The sequence below is a fragment of the Colletes latitarsis genome, chromosome 7 (assembly GCF_051014445.1).
Source record: "Colletes latitarsis isolate SP2378_abdomen chromosome 7, iyColLati1, whole genome shotgun sequence".
Classification (NCBI taxonomy): Eukaryota; Metazoa; Arthropoda; class Insecta; order Hymenoptera; family Colletidae; genus Colletes; species Colletes latitarsis.
The window spans coordinates 13,458,805-13,479,184 of record NC_135140.1 but is presented as its reverse complement, the minus strand read 5'-3'; the positions used below and the strand labels follow the sequence as shown (position 1 = coordinate 13,479,184).

The 20,380-nt window shown below is 40.9% G+C and overlaps 1 protein-coding gene across 13 annotated transcripts in view; it reads right to left on the bottom strand.

Annotated features, from left to right (window-relative positions):
- Lar (tyrosine-protein phosphatase Lar) overlaps positions 1-20,380 on the bottom strand; it is a 509,997-nt gene that overhangs the window by 155,802 nt on the left and 333,815 nt on the right. For 11 of the 13 annotated variants that reach the window (XM_076769144.1, XM_076769145.1, XM_076769143.1 and 8 more), the window contains one exon: positions 15,183-15,221. The exons of the other annotated variants lie outside the window; for them this stretch is intronic. In XM_076769144.1, the coding sequence (XP_076625259.1) occupies positions 15,183-15,221 (39 nt within the window). The remainder of the gene's footprint in view (positions 1-15,182; positions 15,222-20,380) is intronic. 13 annotated transcript variants of the gene reach the window in all.

Here is a 20,380-nt window from a genome sequence, read left to right as displayed (position 1 = left end):
CACCTACCCCCTGGTCGATTTTTCTTAAAAATTCGTTTCTCATTCTTAATAATTTTGTTTGACGCCCAACAGAAAAGTTGTCTAATACTTTTTTGTAGGTACCCATGAGCTCTACTTCAGAAAAAAGTTTCACTGAAATATATTCACTATTGTAGGAATTATGGCTGTTTGAAAATTGGACCATTTTTATGGGGATTTCCTCATTTTTCGTAGTCAAGGATCAACTTTTTGAATATTTTTGGAATTTCTACATATTCTCTAGCAAAATACGCGTAGTTTGCTTTTTTAAACATTAAAATCCGTCAATCCGTTCAGAAGTTATGACATTTTAAAGATCCGCGTGAAATTTTCGGGCAATGATTTCTGGCCTGAAATTAGATTTTCGGTAAGGAATTTTTTTCTCGAAAATACGTAGGATTTTGGGGGTATGTGTAATAACCAAAAATGTTTATAATTGACCCCTGCAACCAAAAATAATTTTTCCAGAACTATTTGAAATTTTTAAATTTAATTTGTTAATAACTTTTTAATGAAGTCTCAGTCAAGAAATTGATATTCTTGATTTTCGCCTTATTTTGGCCTCTAGAATCTCCCATTAAAATTTTTCCCAGGTACCGAATACCCTGCATACAGAAAATCAAGAATATCAATTTGTTAACTGAGGTTTTGTTAAAAAGTTATTAACAAAATTAAATTAAAAAATTTCAAATCATTCTGGAAAAATTATTTTCTGTTGCGGGGGTCAATTACAGTTATTTTTGGTGAACAGACATATTCCCGAAATCTTACGCAGTTTCGAGAAAAAAATTCATTACCGAAAATTTCATGTCTGACCATACCGTTGATATGTTTCACTGAAATTTCACGCGTATGTTTAAAACACCATAACTCCTGAACGGATTGGACGATTTTAATGTTTAAAAAAGCAAACTACGCGTATTTTGATAGAGAATATGTAGAAATCACAAAAATATTCGCAAAGTTGGTCCCTGACCCCGTAAAGTGAGAAAAACCCCATAAAAATGGTCCAATTTTCAAACAGTCATAACTCCTACAATTGTGAATATATTTCAATGAAACTTTTTTCTGGTTACCTACAAAACAATAGACAATTTTTCCGCAGCGGGTTAAACAAATTTATTAAAAATGAAAAACGAATTTTTAAGAAAAATCGACAAGGGGATACGTGCTGAAAGTCTTCGGCGAAAAAATTTTCAAATCGTTCTAAAAAAATTATTTTCCACTCTGGTGGTAAATTACAATCATTTTTGGTCAATAGACATACCCTCGAAATCCCAACCATTTTCGAGAAAAAAATTTGCAAAAATTTTCGAAACGAGTAAAAATTTTCGAGTCCGCGAACGTGACTGTTCCGTACGTTCGTTCGAGGTGGATGCAGGCGCAAACTAAGCGAAAGAGGAACAGGGAGGGACGAGAGGTACGAGAGCCGCAGCGTCAATGCCATTTTGCTCCGGCATCGATTGTAAACACGGCAGTTTATGTACGCGCGATGGATTCCCATCGACGAACGATGACGTTCGGTCGGGCGCAGAGAAGGAGGGACGTGCGAGAATGGAGGCTGGCAATGATAGCGGTCGCGGAGGCGCGACGAGAATGGCACGGCTGCAGCCCCGGTCGAGTGTACATTACGGGGGCGCAGGTTTATCGTAAATAATTGCGCAGACCTTATTCGCATTTTCGCGTATCGAAAACCGTCGGGTCCCCGGCGTCGAATCGGCCGTGCTTTTCGCGCGGTCGAGATCCGTCGGTTCGAAAGGGAGAGGGGGGGAGGTTGCAGGACAAATATTAATTTAAACGGGTTTTCAACCCCCCTGATCCACCCCCGCGATCCTCCCGGTCCTCCGTCAAGCACGACGATCGCGTATCAACGGACGAACACCGCGGCAGTCCGGCTTCTCGTTTCGTTTCCCCGAAAGCTTCGACGTTTTCTACTCGGTTTTGTACGAGCACAACGCGCCAACAATGGTGGATAGAATCCGGCCGGCCGGATTAAATAATGAAAATTTTCCGCCGTCCGCCAGCGAACCGTGAAATTGAATTTATACACCGTAGGACCGTTATTGGCGTTTAAGTATTATTGCTTGCTACGCCGTTGCGTTCGCGCTCTCCTCTTCCGCGGCCGCAAATACGTTCCGCGCGACCCGTATTTTTATACCGAAAAGTTCGCGGGTGCACGCGAAAAGTATTCCTACGGTCGCGTTTTATATTAACTTTAAGTGTTCAAGCGCGACGAAACAGTCTCTAAATAACGTCGGGCCCGGAGGACAATTATTTTTACGCGCCAAGCGCACGCCGCTGGATTCGAAGCGTTGGTCGAAGGATCGCGAAAACCTTCTTAGCCGGTACAAAAATGTTTTACTTTCAGACAGGGACCTTTTACGGAACGGTTCGAGGCAAATGCATCTAGTATTTACTATCCCGTTGAAAAAGTTCCGGGAGAGTTTACAGGAAACAGGAAAACCTTGTGTTGTTTGTTCCTCTTCCCGTTTGGTACGCCTTTTAATAACTTATTTGCGTCGACAACTTCGGATCGATCGAATGGCTCGTTTACTTTTATTTAGATCTAAAGCGTACTGTTCAGATTTCAAAGGAATATTGAATAATTTTCAGATAAATAATAACGATCTGCTCGAATACTCTCGTGGCCCATGTAAAAAGTGCACGCGAAATAAATATTTCATAAACACTTCGTACGTTGTTACGCTACTTTCCAGTGTTGACACTTGCATCTCGCTCTGTTTACGATATTAATTTGAATACTTGAAATATACGTATTTCATTTGATAACTGTTTCAATCGCGAGTGCTTTCGAGAACCATCGTCTATGATTTCTCAACGATAGTCAATAAGAAACAGTGGAATTCAGTCTACTTTATCGAGTAGAATACAGCGATCGAATTGCGTTCTTTCATACGTTCGACTCGATTAAGCAGTCAAAATGGCATTCGATTCTTTCTTGATGGAAAAATTGTAGAACTGAAAAACGACAAAATGGCGCGCACACTATGCACAATTTCCATCATTTCCCGTTTCTGCAGCGAAGTTATTTCCTAACTGTGCGCTATATTGAAGCTACACCAAATCGACGCTGAAAAATATTGTACACTTTTATCGAATAAAAATAATATCTTCTATTTTATGTACTGTCCACTTGATGAATAATTATCAAGTGATTTAGACTCAACTGCCAAATAAATAGAACATCAAACTGATGCTGAAAAATATTGTACACTTTTATCGAATAAAAGAATATCTTCTATTTTACGTACTGTCCACTGATAATTATCAAGTAATTTGGATTCAACTGCCAAATAAACGGAACAGTTAGATATTTTTTAGCCCAAGTGACAGCAACGTGACAGTTTATAATAAGTTGCTAACGATACGAAGTTTCCGCAGACGTTACCGAGAGCTCATTGGATAATATTCACGGAACTCTGCTGAATGAATTAAAAGTTTCCCGGCTGATTAAATAATTTTCTTTTCCTTTCTCGAATTCCCTGTCGACTACCGAAACAAAAATTACGGACGTTCGATTCAACAGTTCTGTCGCGAGAGGATCATTAGTACGGCCGTAGTTCGAAGAATCGCGGTGTAAAAATAGCAAACTTCTGACAGCGGGAACGATCGATCCGAATCGTATAAATAACCGATTTATCTTGCAAAAACGGGCAAAGAATAGGTCGATATAAATATGAGGGAACGATGCGACGCTGCCAGCGACGGGAATCGAGTTCTCGAAATAGCTGGCCCCTTTTTCTTTTTGAAATGCAGCTCGACAGCGACCGAGTGCATTCGCAAAAATTAAATTAAATTTGTATACGGTCTGCGCGTTTCTACACGAGCGGAATCGTATTTTTAGTAATCTCAGACAACGGAATGGTCGAGAAAATCCCAAGTACGAAATAAATCACGCTTCTCCGTTCGACGTGACGTCGATCGAAATTGAAATACGATGCATTTCGTATTTCGTGATTCCGGTCATCGTTTTGCTGGTCTCGAATTTTTACGGGACTTTGGCGTACGCGATTTCGATGTGCTTTCGCGACAGCGGGCCGTATAAACGAATTTCTATCTCCGAAATTATCAAGCGTATCCCTAGGTGCGACGTATCGCGGATAGGTGTGAATGAAAACTGTTTGAAACAGGGTTGAAAGGTTCGAGCGACCATTTATACCGGAGTAGGGCTCCCAAAGTACTCTATTTACTAGATACTGTAATCATAAATCAGACCGTTGAGTTTCGATGAAAAGAGACACCGACAAAGATGCAAAGAAACACCGAAATTCTGCAAACGTGGCAGCTTTTAACGGCACTCGACACGATGATACTGGACGAAACCATTTGCAGATTGATTTTTCGCGAGCGATACCGATAGATTTTTTTCTCTCGGTTTCACGTGTTACCGAGTTTGTTTTCACACGGCAAATCTTAAAAAAAATCGCTATTTAATAGGAGTAAGTGATTAAGAATCTCTTAAATTAAAAATAAGCGAAACGAAGTATGCTCCGGCGTCGACGATTGTTTCGAGACTCCGGATCCATGTTGAAAAAAAGCTGTAGGCACGAGGAAATACAATCCCCAAGTATCTCGGGTATGGATTTAGTTAAACTGGGACTGTGGAAGAAAATCCACCTTCTCCCGAGTGTGTGATTCCCTGCGAAAAGCTGTCAAACCATTCCGCGAAACTTTTTCTTCTGTTACGGCATTTACAAACTCAACACGGGGATTTGAAAGGCGAGCCATTCAAGTATTTCCAAAGGGAACTATCGGATTCCTCGGCAAGGAAACGTCGAATAGATTATTTCTCTGAAATAAATTCGAAGGCCACCGAAACGTCATACAAAGTAAGCTCGAGGAACGTCGAAGCAGAGAAAATAGTTGTTTCCTTATCAAACAACAAAGTTTTTCAAGGTGCATTTTAAAAAGGGTTTTAAATATTAATTAACAGTCGATCAAGCAGTTTGAAACGAATGTAACTATCGACGCGAGGAACCTAGAGCAAATTTTTACATTTATAAAATTTAAAAAATTTTTATCCACCGTTGGGTTTGTATAAATCGAGTTCCATAGTTGTTACCAACGATATCAATAAAAGTTTACAGAGAGTCCATGCATTTATTATTCAGGACAACGTGGCACGCATAAAAAAAATAATTCTTTGTTAATAAAACCGAAAGAGTACAAAATTTATATTTATTTTTATATTTGTACGAGCTTTTTTGAACGAGAATGAAATTCCACTGGATATAATACCGGCGAGAAATATAAAGCAGCTTAATCCCATATTTTAAACAATATTTTCCACAAGACTTTGTCACGCAGAATTTTTGATCAATTCGTTTTGGATTAATGTCAGCGGAATTTTTCATATTTCGATTAATTTTAGAGTCCACGGTAACCAAAGAGAATAGTTCGAGTAAAAAGAACAAACTTGAAATTAACTTTTTTGCGCGTTGAGTATTTCATTTTTACATTTACGCCACTGGTTCAGGGTTGAAAATCTTTTTGGTGCTTTTATGATGGTGCATCGATTGAATTGCTAGTTCGAAGTGGTGCACGGTTGAAAAAGTTTGGAAACTCTTGTACTAGAGTGCATAAAGATCCTGCATAAGAATGGATTTTTCGAGTGCATATGGAGAGTCCGGTTCGAAGAGAACGAACGAGTCAGCTTTGGAAATAGAGTCGTAGCGAGTGAGTCTTTCAAAACATTATAGAGTGAGAGTTGCTTGAAGAGTAAATCAATGCGTTCGATAGACAGCAGTGGTTTTCAAACTTTTCGGAATACATCGAGAGAAGCGATAAATATAAAATGGAACAGAGAAAATATATTTTAGAAAGTTAAACATATCTTCAATAAAGTACAAATTAAACGAAATCCTGTTCATTCAAATTACATCGGTAACGCGCACTGCGAATATTTTAATTAATATATTCACGAAAATATGAATGTTTCTTTTCGTACGCGATGATCGATATCTCGGATGCATTTCGTTCGTTCCTCCATATTGAAATTCTCTTTTCTAGGTAACTACTCAAATTATCGTATAATAGAAATATTTTAATAATGATTTCATCCTCTTCGGTAATTAGAAAATGCTCCTATTCCGAGGGTACTTGGCGAATAAATCGATCATTCAATGAAACAGAATATACATTTAAAGTAATGCATTACATTATATGAAATTGGAAATTCCGGATACAGTCGTTGCTTAAATTAATACACTGGAGGGTCCCTAAAACTGTTTCAAATATATAAATGAAACGATTCAAACGAGTGCGATACCTATCAATTTCTGTTATCGACTTCGTTCAAATAATTAAGCGTGGAACGATACAGTCGACACAACCGTTAACAGCTCGTTGTCAATTACAAAATCGTTTATGAACTATGAACTATAGTTTCGTATACATTTAAATTCATTTTCCACCGCAATATTTAATCAAAAATAAATTTTTCTACGAATATAAAATCGTTTAAAAATAATTTACAACCCTTCAATGTGGTTTGTCACAGAAATTACAGAATTTCGTTTTTAAAAGTGCTTTGAATTTACTTATGTAAATCATTCGCGAACGTCGAAGTTCCGTACACTTTAAACCAGCAAAATGTTAACAAAAATCCCACCCTGCTCGCAGTTTTGAGGCTGCAACGATTCCCGTGGAAAAAACTCGAGCCAACAAGCGCCCTCGAGAACCTACGGTTACGTTCCGCCGACCGGTATTTTCAAAATTCCGGATTCCGTTCGCGAAAACATCGCGCGATAATCCGTTGGTCGTTCCGTCGGGCACGGTCGAATATGAAATTTCAAGATGTCAATTCGGGATTGCGGGTCGCGGTCGCGTTTAATTGAATTCCGGGATTTTTAACGCGAACGGCGGGTCAGCGCGGCCGCGACTTGCCGCCCGCTGGAAAAAATTGCAATTTATTCTCCTTTGGAATTAAAGCGTCCATTACTTTGCAACTTCGTCTCCACTGTCATCCTCGTTCGCCGAGAGTCTACCCCTTACCGTCCTATTTCACTTATCCTATCTCTGCTACCGCCGCGAACGCGACCAGCTTTCGCCCTCCCACCGCCCTCGTTGCTTCATCTTCAGCGATAAAGTTACGACTTTGAAAAGCCCCGACCAGCGTTTCCCGTAGTCGCGATTTGTACGCCCGCGGATTATCCGCTCCTCGCGTTTCTTTAACGAGATAAGTAACGAAAAACCGACGAGCACCGCGAACAAAGAACGGAAAAAACTATTCCCGGACGACGTAACGCGAAACAGAACTCGTTATTCCTGGTCCCTCGCTTTTTCCTCGATTTTCACCGTCGTCTCGTATCGCGGTCGCGGCGACAAACTTTGGGAAACTTAATATTAATCGAACATTTTCGATCTTAACGATAGATCGTGAAAATTAAGCCACGAAAGCAGCTACTGCAATGATTCTTAAAACGTACGCTGCGTATAAATATCTGCCCGTGGGAGAATTTCAAACATCCGTTATTTGCTCGATGGAAATTCTAACGCGAACGACGAAACGGAATTACATTTTACATCGAGCGAATGAAAGCTCGAACGAATCACTGTCAGATTGAATAAACGTAGCAGATAAACCGTTATAGGGTGTTTCTATTTATCGTATTTATTATCTAAATAGAATTATATTTATCTCTGACTACTTTTAATTTATCATTCATTATTAGCGCAATTGATAATTCTTTGATACGACAGAGAGTAATGGTCATTGAGATTTTCAATTCGTTTCATTAATATTATTTTTAGCAAAATATACAGGGTGTTACGTTCAAGTGCGAATGGTGGAATATCTCACGAGGTATTGAAAGTATCAAAAAAAGTGTCCCAAGTTAATTAAATGGAACCAGATATTTTTTTATTCATAATATGATAGCATTTGTCGAGACAAATTCAACGACCTACTACATGATAGTTTCATGATAATTTATTTTAACCTCCTTAAGGGTTCGTTATTAGGTAGACTACCCTTATTAACAAACACTTCGAAAGAACGATCGTGAACAGGTAGACGTAAAAATTCGTGTGCACAGGAAAATATCGGTGGATGTAATGTTATTAAATGTACGTTTATTAGCGGGAGCTTGCAGGATGGCGAGGGTTAGAAGTGGGCGAAGGAGCCACTCGCGAGTAGGTGCATCCAGCGAAATTGCACGGCTCAGCTTCGATACGTATGCAAAGCGACTGCGTTTAACCAACTTCTCGGCGAGAATTTCCATTAGTCGGGGAAGTCCAGGAGGCTCGGGGACAATGGCGAGGGTGCACGACGGTTTCGGTAAACCGAGTGCGACGTGGCTGGTTGGCTGCTTCGGGAGCGAGATCGAGTCGTCGAACGATTTCGAATCAACGCGTCTGGTAGCGCGGATAATTCAATTTGAATATGTATGCGTACCGCCGGCAGCGGCCGAAAATCCGTGAGACGCGCAACCCGTCGATCTCGCGATTATTCGCGCGCCCGTACGCCACCTTTACCGGAGCGTACGCGACTCGCGAAACACCGACCAATATCCGCCACTCCGCGAATTTACATCGCGCCCACCCGGCTCCGGGACCCCGAAATATTCGGCCATCGCGCGAGCAACAAATAAGTCCTCCATTTTAAGCGTCCCCCTAATCGAAAATTAATTTTTTTCAATTACAGTACCATTACAGACACCGTTAAAAATATTTGTGGGGATAGAAAGTCAGTAGTACGCGGTATACATGAACGTTTGCAACAATAGGGGGAAGGTATCGAAACTTGGAAGATGGCTAATGCATTGAGATTTAGACCTCCAAAAACTACCGAAGAAATAGCAGAAAAATAGAAAGAAAGACAGTAGTATGGTATACATGAACGTTTGCAACAATAGGGGGAAGGTATCGAAACTTGGAAGATGGCTAATGCATTGAGATTTAGACCTCCAAAAACTACCGAAGAAATAGCAGAAAAATAGAAAGAAAGACAGTAGTACGGTATACATGAACGTTTGCAACAATAGGAGGAAGGTATCGAAACGTGGAAGATGGCTAATGCATTGAGATTTAGACCTCCAAAAACTACCGAAGAAATAGCAGAAAAATAGAAAGAAAGACAGTAGTATGGTATACACGAACGTTTGCAACAATAGGGGGAAGGTATCGAAACTTGGAAGATGGCTAATGCATTGTGATTTAGACCTCCCAAAACTATCGAAGAAATAGCAGAAAAATAGAAAGAAAGACAGTAGTATGGTATACATGAACGTTTGCAACAATAGGGGGAAGGTATCGAAACTTGGAAGATGGCTAATGCATTGAGATTTAGATCTCCCAAAACTATCGAAGAAATAGCAGAAAAATAGATAGAAAGACAGTAGTATGGTATAGATGAACGTTTGCAACAATAGGGGGAAGGTATCGAAACTTGGAAGATGGCTAATGCATTGAGATTTAGATCTCCCAAAACTACCGAAGAAATAGCAGAAAAATAGAAAGTCAGTAGTACGGTATACATGAACGTTTGCAACAATAGGGAGAAAATATCGAATCTTGACTAATATATGAACCGTGGCACGAATCAGCAACGGATAAATAAACTCGGAGAAAGACTGTACTTTTATTTTTGTTTTACCATCGTTTAAAAAAAAAATATTAAAATTTATCTCATCCAATTGTCAGCACCTTTATTGCAACGTGTGATTTCTTACGCGTCCGCATACTAGGTAGAAATTTGTCTTCCGTAACGAGTGTTGAAAATGGCCATTTTTCGATAATGACCTACCCAGTAGAATGTTTCATCGTTCGTGCAATAGGGGCCATAAACGTAAAGATGTATCGTACCGATAATCGAACATGAAGTTGCAACGATGCTATACGGCCATGTCGTAATGTCATCCAACATAGTTATATCGTACGATGAGTTGGGCACAACATCCAACAGTTCACAATTATCGAACAGTCGTACTTCGAAGAGACAACGATTCTATTAGGTCTGTAACGTACGAAACGCCCTTTCCAACGATCTGCGTTCTTTAAATGCATTGTTTTGGAAAATTTAGTTTACTCGACAATGCAAAACACACGAATTTTCTTCCTTTTTTGCCTAATTTTTCGAAACATTCGACACTGGTTCTCTTTCCTACTTTGCCAATCTTTCATATCATTCTCTGAATTCTCTACTCGCTCAGACTTATCTATTTCTACTTCGTTTCACCGTACTCTCAAATTCCAGGCTTCATTTTCTTATCTTTCTTCCGAATATTACCACCAGTTCTTGTATTCGCCTACGCTTTACCTAATTTTTCTACCTCTGGTTTCCATCCTATTTCATTCGTTCTCTTACGTTGGCTTCCTTCTATTATTTTAATCTGTGTTTGTGTAATAACTTTAAGGTTAGGTTGATAAGTAGCCTCTGGCTCTACCTCGCCATTGCGCAAATTACTTTTATATAAAATATACGTATACTGCACTTACGTGTATAATGAAGACATTCGATAATGATAATAATAACTATATCAAACTACGAACGTCATAGACAAATTTTATTTCTGAATTTTAGTCCAGTTCATATATTAAACATCTGTTAATGGACTGTAATATTTACAAGTAAATGGAATTTGGAGTTTCTTCTCATTATTCTTAAATAGAATTTATAAATTCTGCCTGTGGCTTCAATAATGGTTAGCACGGCAATTTATTATTTAGTCGTTCAGGAATAAACTTGATTATGTAGCAGCTGCGATAACGTCGGCCATGCTATTCGGTTACACCTTTTTAAGTGTCGCAATACCGCTAGCTGAGATATTCGGTTACCCTTTTAAGGTGTCGTGTTGTCTCATGTTAAAAGCCCCAGATAAAAAGATCGGGAACGTGGCAAATCTCTCGCAGTAACGGAGGAAACGCGTAACAAATTGCTATACAAGGTTCCCCAGAAATCGTAGTACCAGTACAGTGCGATTCAACGTCAAGAAACAAATAAAAAATATGAAATACACGAATGAGTTTATTCTGTTTAAAATAAAGCCTTTAATAATTTTTTTTTTTTTGCAAAACAGTATTGATCTGTTCAATTTAAATATATTTTTGGAACCAACATTCTATACCAAATGTATCGCAGGGAGCAAGAAAGATTACACGTGAAAGGAGCTTATACTCGTGTTGGATCAGACATTTTGGCCAAATTTTGTATAGCACGTGACTAAGCAAAAATTATTTGAATATGTCCACGAACCCCTTATCGATGATGCTATTCTATTCTTAAACTGAATTTTTCTTTTTCCAACAATAAATCATGCATACAAAATCGTGTCAGTAAATAAATATTGTATCGCCAGAATTTTTTTCTCGATAGTAGGATTTTGGGGATATGTGTATTCACCAAAAATAATTGCAATTGACCTCCGCAACCGAAAATAATTTTTTCAGAATGATATGAAATTTTCCTTTTTTTGCTAAAAAATTTGTCTACCTAATCGAATTTTTTCCTCGAAAACGGGTAGGATTTCGGGGGTATGTCTATCGACCAAAAATGATTGTAATTGATCCCTGCAGATGAAAATAATTTTTTTAGAACGATTCGAAAATTTTTTTTTTCGTCGAAAAATTTCAACACATACCCCTGTGGATTTTTCAATATTAGTTTTTGATTTTTAATAAATTTGTTTGATGCTCTACGCAAAAGTTGTTTAATACTTTCTTGTAGGTATCCGTGAGCTTTACGTCAGAAATAAATTTCATTGAAATATATTCATTATTATAGGAGTTATGGTTGTTTGAAAATTGGACCATGTTTATGGGGTTTTTGTCGCTTTACAGGGTTAAGGAGTAACTTTTCGAATATTTTTGGAATCTCTACATATTCTCCATCAAAATACGCATAGTTTGCTTTTTTGAACATTAAAATCCTTCAATCCGTTCAAAAGTTATGACGTTTTAAAGATTCGCATGAAATTTCAGGAGAACAAATCAACGTATGGTCAGACATTTTCGGTAAAGAATTTTTTCCTCGAAAGTGGATAGAAATTCGGAGGTATGTCTATTGACCAAAAATGATTGTAATTGATCCCTGCAGATGAAAATAATTTTTTTAGAACGATTCGAAAATTTTTTTTTTCGTCGAAAAATTTCAACACATACCCCTGTGGATTTTTCAATATTAGTTTTTGATTTTTAATAAATTTGTTTGATGCTCTACGCAAAAGTTGTTTAATACTTTCTTGTAGGTATCCGTGAGCTTTACGTCAGAAATAAATTTCATTGAAATATATTCATTATTATAGGAGTTATGGTTATTTGAAAATTGGACCATGTTTATGGGGTTTTTGTCGCTTTACGGGGTTAAGGAGTAACTTTTCGAATATTTTTGGAATCTCTACATATTCTCCATCAAAATACGCATAGTTTGCTTTTTTGAACATTAAAATCCTTCAATCCGTTCAAAAGTTATGATGTTTCAAAGATACGCGTGCAATTTCAGGAGAACAAATCAACGTATGGTCAGACATTTTCGGTAAAGAATTTTTTCCTCGAAAGTGGATAGGAATTCGGAGGTATGTCTATTGACCAAAAATGATTAGAATTGACCCCCGCAACCAAAGATAATTTTTTAATATCGCTCAAATATTTCGGTACTTTTACGTAAATATTAGCGTAGAAAGATCCGGGTTTAAAACTACCCACCGATGGCCGTGGGGGTGTTTGGCAAGCAGTAACACGGGCAAGTCCCAATAAATTGCTGGCAAAGCGACACAATGGTGTTGTGCAGGGTCAGAGGCGGGGTCCAGGCGGCAGGGTTCGCGTCTATCTCTGGTCCTTAAGAGGGTCTCCACGGGTCTATAACGAGGGGCGCGACGCCGACCAAGAACGCCCGCAGGGCCTGCGCTAAATTTATGCAAATGTATGCCGGCAATATTCTAAATAAGTAGCTTCACCCCTGACCCCCTACATCTCGCGCCCGGGCGGGCCGATATCTCGACGGCCTCTCGCCTGTAAATTCGGGCCGCCGACTACGAAACGACGACGTTTCAATGGCTTTTCGTGGCGAGGATCCAACGAGGAGGCCGTTGAACGTCGTCGACGGGCGGCTACATAAATTTTGAACGAAAGGAAAATGTCGGTGGGTCTCTCGGTGGCTCGACTCGCGTGCCTTTGAAATTTTAATTCCGAAAAGCGGAACGCGCGCGTAACCGCGCCGCGGCGACGGCCGTAGAGACGGCGTCCCGAAGAGCACTTTCGTATCTCGTTTTCAGCCGCGCCGGGCTAAGTCCGGTCGAACGCTCCCGGCCGTTCCCGCCCCGTAACTGGCTTTTAACGCTAATAGTACTTTCAGACCCATTTAAAGGAGCTTTCGCGAAACGGAGAAGAACGCGAAAGTTTACCACGCCCGACCCCGTCTTTTCACCCAGTCGTTCGCGATACCCGGAAAATTAAATCCACCATGGTCGAGGACCCCGTGTTTATCCTTTTCGACGTATCGAACACGTCGCTGGGAAGTCGAAAGGCGGCCGGCGACTCGGTTTAAGAGCACGACGCGAGCATAGATTAGAATGGTTCCGCTCGACGGTGACACGACACGCCACCCCTAATCAGCACTCCAGGGGGTTTTAACGCGGTTAATTGCGCTTCAATTACCTGCCCTTAGCCGTCGCGACTTTCTTGTTCTCGGTACGCGGAACTTTCGCAATCGTCGTCCGCGCCGTGCAATTAGCCGGCGAGCCGTCCCGTGCATTAAGAGGGGCCGGTAAAAGAAACCGCGAGAAGATGTACCGGGTAAAATTACCGGGAAGATAAAGTCGAAGTTATATCGTCGTTAGAGAGTGACGAACTCGACCGTGCCGCGGCGGTTTCTTCGTTACCTTTACGTACTCGAATATTCCTACCGTTGTACAAATTACACGGCGAGACGGTTTTCGTGACCTTAATGCGCTCGTAGGGCGGTACTTTCCGCGCCGGGAATAATATCGCGACGCGGAGATGATAACCGGGACGGTAAATGTATCGCGCGTCTCCTGTGTTCTCCGTTACCGGGAATGTTCTTCGTTTCCTCTTACAAGGAGAACGTTGGATCTGATGCTTGACGATTCTAACGACATTCTGCAGGCTTCTAGATTCGCGCTTACGACAATAACCGGAGTTACAGCTGCAGATGGCTAGTCAATTATAAAAAAAATGAGCGTAAAGTTTGAAAAAATCGACTTGTTGGATATATTCTAGTAAGAGATTGTTTGAAATGAGAGTGACGAATCTCATAACAAGTAGAAATTTTTTTTTTAAGGTTGAATAATTTTGACAGTAAACAAGCAAAAGTAAGAAACTGTATATGGTTGGTGGTATAAGCAAATCAATTTTATTTTATGCCTGCACACGAATTTAATCTCAGTGATCCATTACTAAAATATATCTGGCTCATTGGATGTAATTTCGGTTACGATTGTCGTAACGAATCAACGAGCCTGCAGAACATCATTCTAAAAAGTGTGCATCTGTGATCTCGACATGTTCCTTGTTGGTTAAAAGATTTAACTGGGAAAGGGAAAAATCGTCGCCGGTGGAAATTCGATTCGAGCCGCGGCGTTGGACGATATCGATCCGGCCGCGGACGAAGAACGGTCCAGGAATAAATCACGGAATCAATTCCGATACGTAGCCTGTGCCGCCATAAATAAAATGCGCTAGATATCGTAGATCGTCGGTGGCCGCTGGTACACGGAAGAAGGGGGAAACAAATGACAGCGCATAAGCGGGCAGAAACGTTCGAAAGTTGGTCGGTGCCACGGTCGACACGGGTTGCGCGCGCGAAATTTGAAATTCAAAGCGTGTCGGAGCCCCCGATAAGAGCCTCGGACTCGGTGCAAAAATACACATTAGCGGATTTGAAATTTAGATCCGGCCGCCCGGTCATCCAGGCGAAATTGAGTACCGGCCCCCTCGAAAACAGGCCGATTTACGGCGGTTTGCTTGGAACTCTAACGAGGCTCTCGGAACGTACATCTCGCCCGGACTGAGCAAGAGAGAGAGAGAAAGAGAGAGAAAAAAATGAAACCTCCTCGAGACGTCTCGTGCCTTCTGACCACTTTAAACGCTCTTTTCCTTCGACGCGGCTTCGATAGTCGCACGAATTTCGCTCGCTCGCGTCACCCGGAGTGTCCTGCGCGCGCAGGCTGCGCAGCGCTCGTACTTACTTGTCATGTATGTGATGTACTGGGAGTCGCTGATGTTCCCTGAAAGAAGCTGGTTCAGTCGTGTCGTCCATTGTCACGGAAAACGCCACGCGGGCCCGACGAACGCTCGCGAATGCTCGAGTACTGCGATCGTTTTTCTAAACCATCGTTTCGATACTTTTCTGATCGTCGTTTAGTTTTAAAATAAAGAATTATTATACACAGCGTACATTTGAAAACTTTAAATTGACATGCTATTTTATTCATGTTTTATTTTCGTTGAACGCTTTCGAACCTCGTTTTAAAAAATGTAGATTAATTATTTTACGACGTTGCTCGCGACTTGACTGCGAATTATTATACACAGCGTACGTTTGAAAACTTTAAATTGAAATGCTATATTATTCATTTTTTATTTTCGTCGAACGCTTTCGAACCTCGTTTTAAAAAATGTAGATTAATTATTTTACGACGTTGCTCGCGACTTGGCTGTGCGGGAAAGAAATTTGTATCGCGCGTAAAAGTTTCGAGTGTAATGCGGAAGAAGGGTCATCGTGGAGGCAGCAGCCCATCCGGATATCGCGAAACCTCCCGCAAGAGCGCGAAACTACGAGATAATTGCGTGCGCGGTTTAACCCTCGCACGCGTTTCTCCGTGAAACGCTCGGGTAGCCCCCGACCTCCTCGAGCACGAGATATTTTCGCGTTAAATATTTATTAGTCGTCTCTCTGAGTGTACGCCTTTGTTATTCATCCGGTTTCCCGGTTTTCGTCGTCTATTTTTTATCGCGCTGAAACGCATGAATCGCTAATTCAGCCATCTCGTATTCAAAGCGATCTTTCCTTTTTTCGCGCGAGGCAACGTTGAAAACTCAATCGACCGGGAATATTTTCGCAACGACGGAGCAGGGATCTTAGATAAATTAGTTATACGCGGATAATTTCATCGAAATTGAAAATTGTAAATAAAAGTGATCTTTTAACGAAATAATAATAGCGTTCGAGCAAAATATTCGTTAAGAAACTTTCATTTAATACGCAAGATTACGAGATCCGCTCGAACGAATAAAATACCGGGGGAAATATTTTTCTTATTCCACGGTACAATGTATGTGTATATATTTTTCTTTTCTACTTTCTTGTTCCAGTTTCAAAGACTCTGCAATTAAGGATTTTTCTTTTACAGCAAATATTCAGCGAAACACTGTTATTATTCAAGCGATGAAACCACATTCACTTCTTCTATAAAACATGAATGTCTCTATAGTAAATAATTGCCCAAAACAAATGTATTGTGCTTGCGCGAAAAGAAGGCTAGGTTTTGTTGGCATCCCCATTCTACCACCCTAGTAGCTTCATTAAACAGAGCCCCATATCATAGAAAAATAAAGTATATCAATTTGAGGTTGAGAGTAATATTGCAAAAATACTATTGTGGAGAAATCGTGGTCAGTTTCCAATTGCCTAAAAGCAAAGTTTCGTTTTGGTGAACAATTGGAGGGCTTCGATCTGGCAATCGACGCGTTAATTGAGCCTTTCATCGTAGAAAAATAAATCTGTTGATTCGAGGATGAGTTCAGAGTAATATCGAAAAAAATAGTATTTAATCAAGTACGCTGAAAGGTTAATGCGTCTCCAATTGTTTGGTCTCGATACGCCATTCCGCGGCGGGCGAGTGCGTGTCGACGCACCGGATGGGATGTAAATTAACTTCGAGGAACAATCTGGCCGTTAACTCGGCGTATAATAACGCAGCCACGCTGGTATCGGGTTTCCTGCTCTATCTCCGAGTCCGTGTCGGTGCTTTCCAACCCCGCGCGGAACACGCAGAACACCCTTAACCGTCCCGATCTTTCTCCCCTGACGTCGACCTATTAGTTAAATGTTTCACCGATTTTTTCTCTTCGCTCGAGATAGGGCAGCTCCTCGATAACTCTCGGATCGGGGCCGCGTGCCCTCGACATTTTTCTTCGCGAGCAGCCGACCATGTATCTTCTCGCCTTTGAAAAATCCACCGGCCTCGATGGCCATCGGACTGGTTGTCCCCGATTCCGAAACGACAAAGTCCTCTCGCGGTAGGATTCGCTCCCTAACGCGGAATAACGTTCAGTTGTTGCAGTAAACAAAAGCTCTTAACGAAAATCTATTTCACTTTGGCCCAGATTCGACGAATTGTGTAAATAAAACTGTTTATTCAGTTATTTAGTTCTTTATCGTAGATGAAACAGACTGTGGATATTACAACTGTATTTTACAGATCGTGTGGTTAGTACTTTTGGGGTAGCTTGTTCTTAGTCCATATCCGAATCTGCTGGCAAACTATAGTAGCAAATTCTACCTTAGACGTGCCTCCCAGATGGAAACTATCTCCAATAAGAGTCTTTGTGTCAACCTCGTCTATGAGGGAGATACGCCATCTACTGACCGAGATGCTAATCTTAGTTTGAACAGTCTCCGTGGTTCGGAGAATTCAGGACAAACTTTTAGCAAACCGATACAAGGGAGAATTTTCGAGTTATAGCAAGATCTGGACGAGAATGATCAGAGCACGATGGAAGAATTAAGCAAGAATAAAGGATCAATTAGTTTATTATAGATCTTTGTTCTGTGGATGGTGTACTTGATGCAAAGACTTGCGTGTCTGCTGGTACAGTTTTATTAATGTTCAGTTGCTTCTCGAGACCAATTAGTCAATATCAAACAGCATTCGATCTCGATTATCTTGAAAATTATAGCGAAAGTAACAAAAATTTCTTATTTTTGGACCCCAAGTCAGTGTATGGATCGATTCTAACTATAGAAACATCCCGGAGTCGATCGTCGAAAAGGACAGCGAATAAAAGATTCAAAAGAAGTGGTGGGGATGAACACATCGTAGATCGGTTCGTGCATATATCGAGTGATCGCTGTATACTCGTCCTTAAAGTCACGTACTTGTAAATTTCTAAGCTTAAGTCAGTGTATGGATCGATTCTAACTATAGAAACATCCCGGAGTCGATCGTCGAAAAGGACAGCGAGTAAAAGAGTCAAAAGGAGTGGTGGGGATGAACACATCGTAGATCGGTTCGTGGATATATCGAGTGATCGTTGTATACTTGTCTTTAAAGTCACGTCCTTGTAAATTTCTAAGCTTAAGTCAGTGTATGGATCGATTCTAACTATAGAAACATCCCGGAATCGATCGTCGAAAAGAACAGTGAGTAAAAGAGTCAAAAGGAGTGGTGGGGATGAACACATCGTAGATCAGTTCGTGGATATATCGAGTGATCGTTGTATACTCGTCTTTAAAGTCACGTCCTTGTAAATTTCTAAGCTTAAGTCAGTGTATGGATCGATTCTAACTATAGAAACATCGCGGAGTTGATCGTCGAAAAGGACAGCGAGTAAAAGAATCAAATAAAGTGGTGGGGATGAACGCGGAGCATATACGCCGTAGATCGGTTCGTGCATACATCGAGTGGTATACTCGTCCTTAAAGTCACGTCGTTGTAAAGTCAGCCCGAGAATCACGCGTGATTAGAATAACTCTGAAAGATAAATGCGACAGCGCAATTCCGGGTCGCGCGGGATTAGTATTTGGTAGGAGAAACTGTACGAGGGGGATGCAAAATAGAATTCACGTCGGACAGTATTATTCTTACGGCGCGTCCCCGGTTGAACTTGATGAAGATAGAAAGCCAGCCAAGCGGGTGCGCATCGGGAAAATCTTTATCTCGGATCTCACGGAGCCCGGTGTACGGCTAAAGAAAATTAAAGTCATCGTGGAATAGCAAAGGGGTGGAAGGGGGGGGGGGGGAAAGACCCCGAAGTCGCATTCCGCTAATTGCGAGCGACGTAGCGGCATTCGATAAAGAAGGTGGAAAAGAATAGTCTGGAGCAACTGCGAGCAGTATTTAAACGGGGACCATCGTATCGCCGCCATTACCGCGAAAGCACGTCGGCATCGTAGTCGGCGATCCGCACATAACATAGCTGACCTATATACCAGCCACGACGAGCGTGCCAAAGAGAGAGATTCGTATCGCGATCACGGCTGCGCACGCGGCCACGGGCTACTTTCCCCGTGGCAAACGATTTCCAACGCTAGGCGAATACCGATTCGCTTCGTTTGCCGATGCTCGTAAGCTCGCCCCTATTTATTTTTCATCGGAACCCACCGACGCGCGCCAGTATCGAATTTGACACCGTCAGTGAACGCTCCCCCGGTACGCCACCCCCGCGTTCTCGATGCCAGTTTTTTTTTTTTTTCTCGCTTTTCCTACAACCAACGAACATCCAAGTCGTAATCTATATAAATAAAATGCAGTTCCGTTTGTTTTCGCGCCGCGAGAAAACGCCCGGCGGCCGAATCGCGCGCCGGGATAATACCTCTCGCGACGTCGAATTCGTTTCTAACAGTCAGATATCGACTCGAATCGTACGTTGTAAAATTGATAAATGGTAACTTTCTTTGTTTGTGGTTGCACGCGATTTTCCATATTGAAAATGGTTGCTTTTTAGAATCGTTCTAATTCTTGGTTAGGAATGCACGATGATGGATGGGCGCGAAAACGCTGAAATTTTTGAGAATCGTGTGTCGACCGCGGCGAAAAATTTTATCCGAACGAGGGGAAGCCTGGACTTCTATATTTCTCGAGAATTACGTAAAAGGATGCGACAGTTTTCCGGAGAAGAAACTTCTGCTCTGGCCCGTCACCTTCACAAGGAGCAATTCAAGGAAGACGTATGGTTTGTCCTAAATCCACTGCCAAAAAATTTGCAATATATATGAGTGGTGCAATTTTTTCATTCAACAACTCTAGCAAATTTGTAGCAATTGGTTAGAAAACCACGATCTGCGACAATTACTTTTGTAAACAATTTAACTCAAATAGGGCTTTTTCTTCTTGTTGTGGTATCACTCAATATACTTTTATAAATTTCTTGAAAACTGGATATTCGTTGAACTGACTATTGAAATTTGAATTCATTTGGAAAAGTTTGAGAACCCATGTTGTAAAATACAACTCAGACGTACGTCTGCAGCGAACATCACGTCAAAGTTAGGTACATCGCGTATTACAATTTCGCCAGTTGTAATGTTCATTATTTTTGTTCGAGAGCAGTTAAAAATCCTGTTTTCGTAGAAATTAATTTATCCCAGGAGTCGAGGATTTAAATTACACAGTATATTTAGCCAATTTTCCAAATGGATAAATAGAAAAATTACACAAAATTA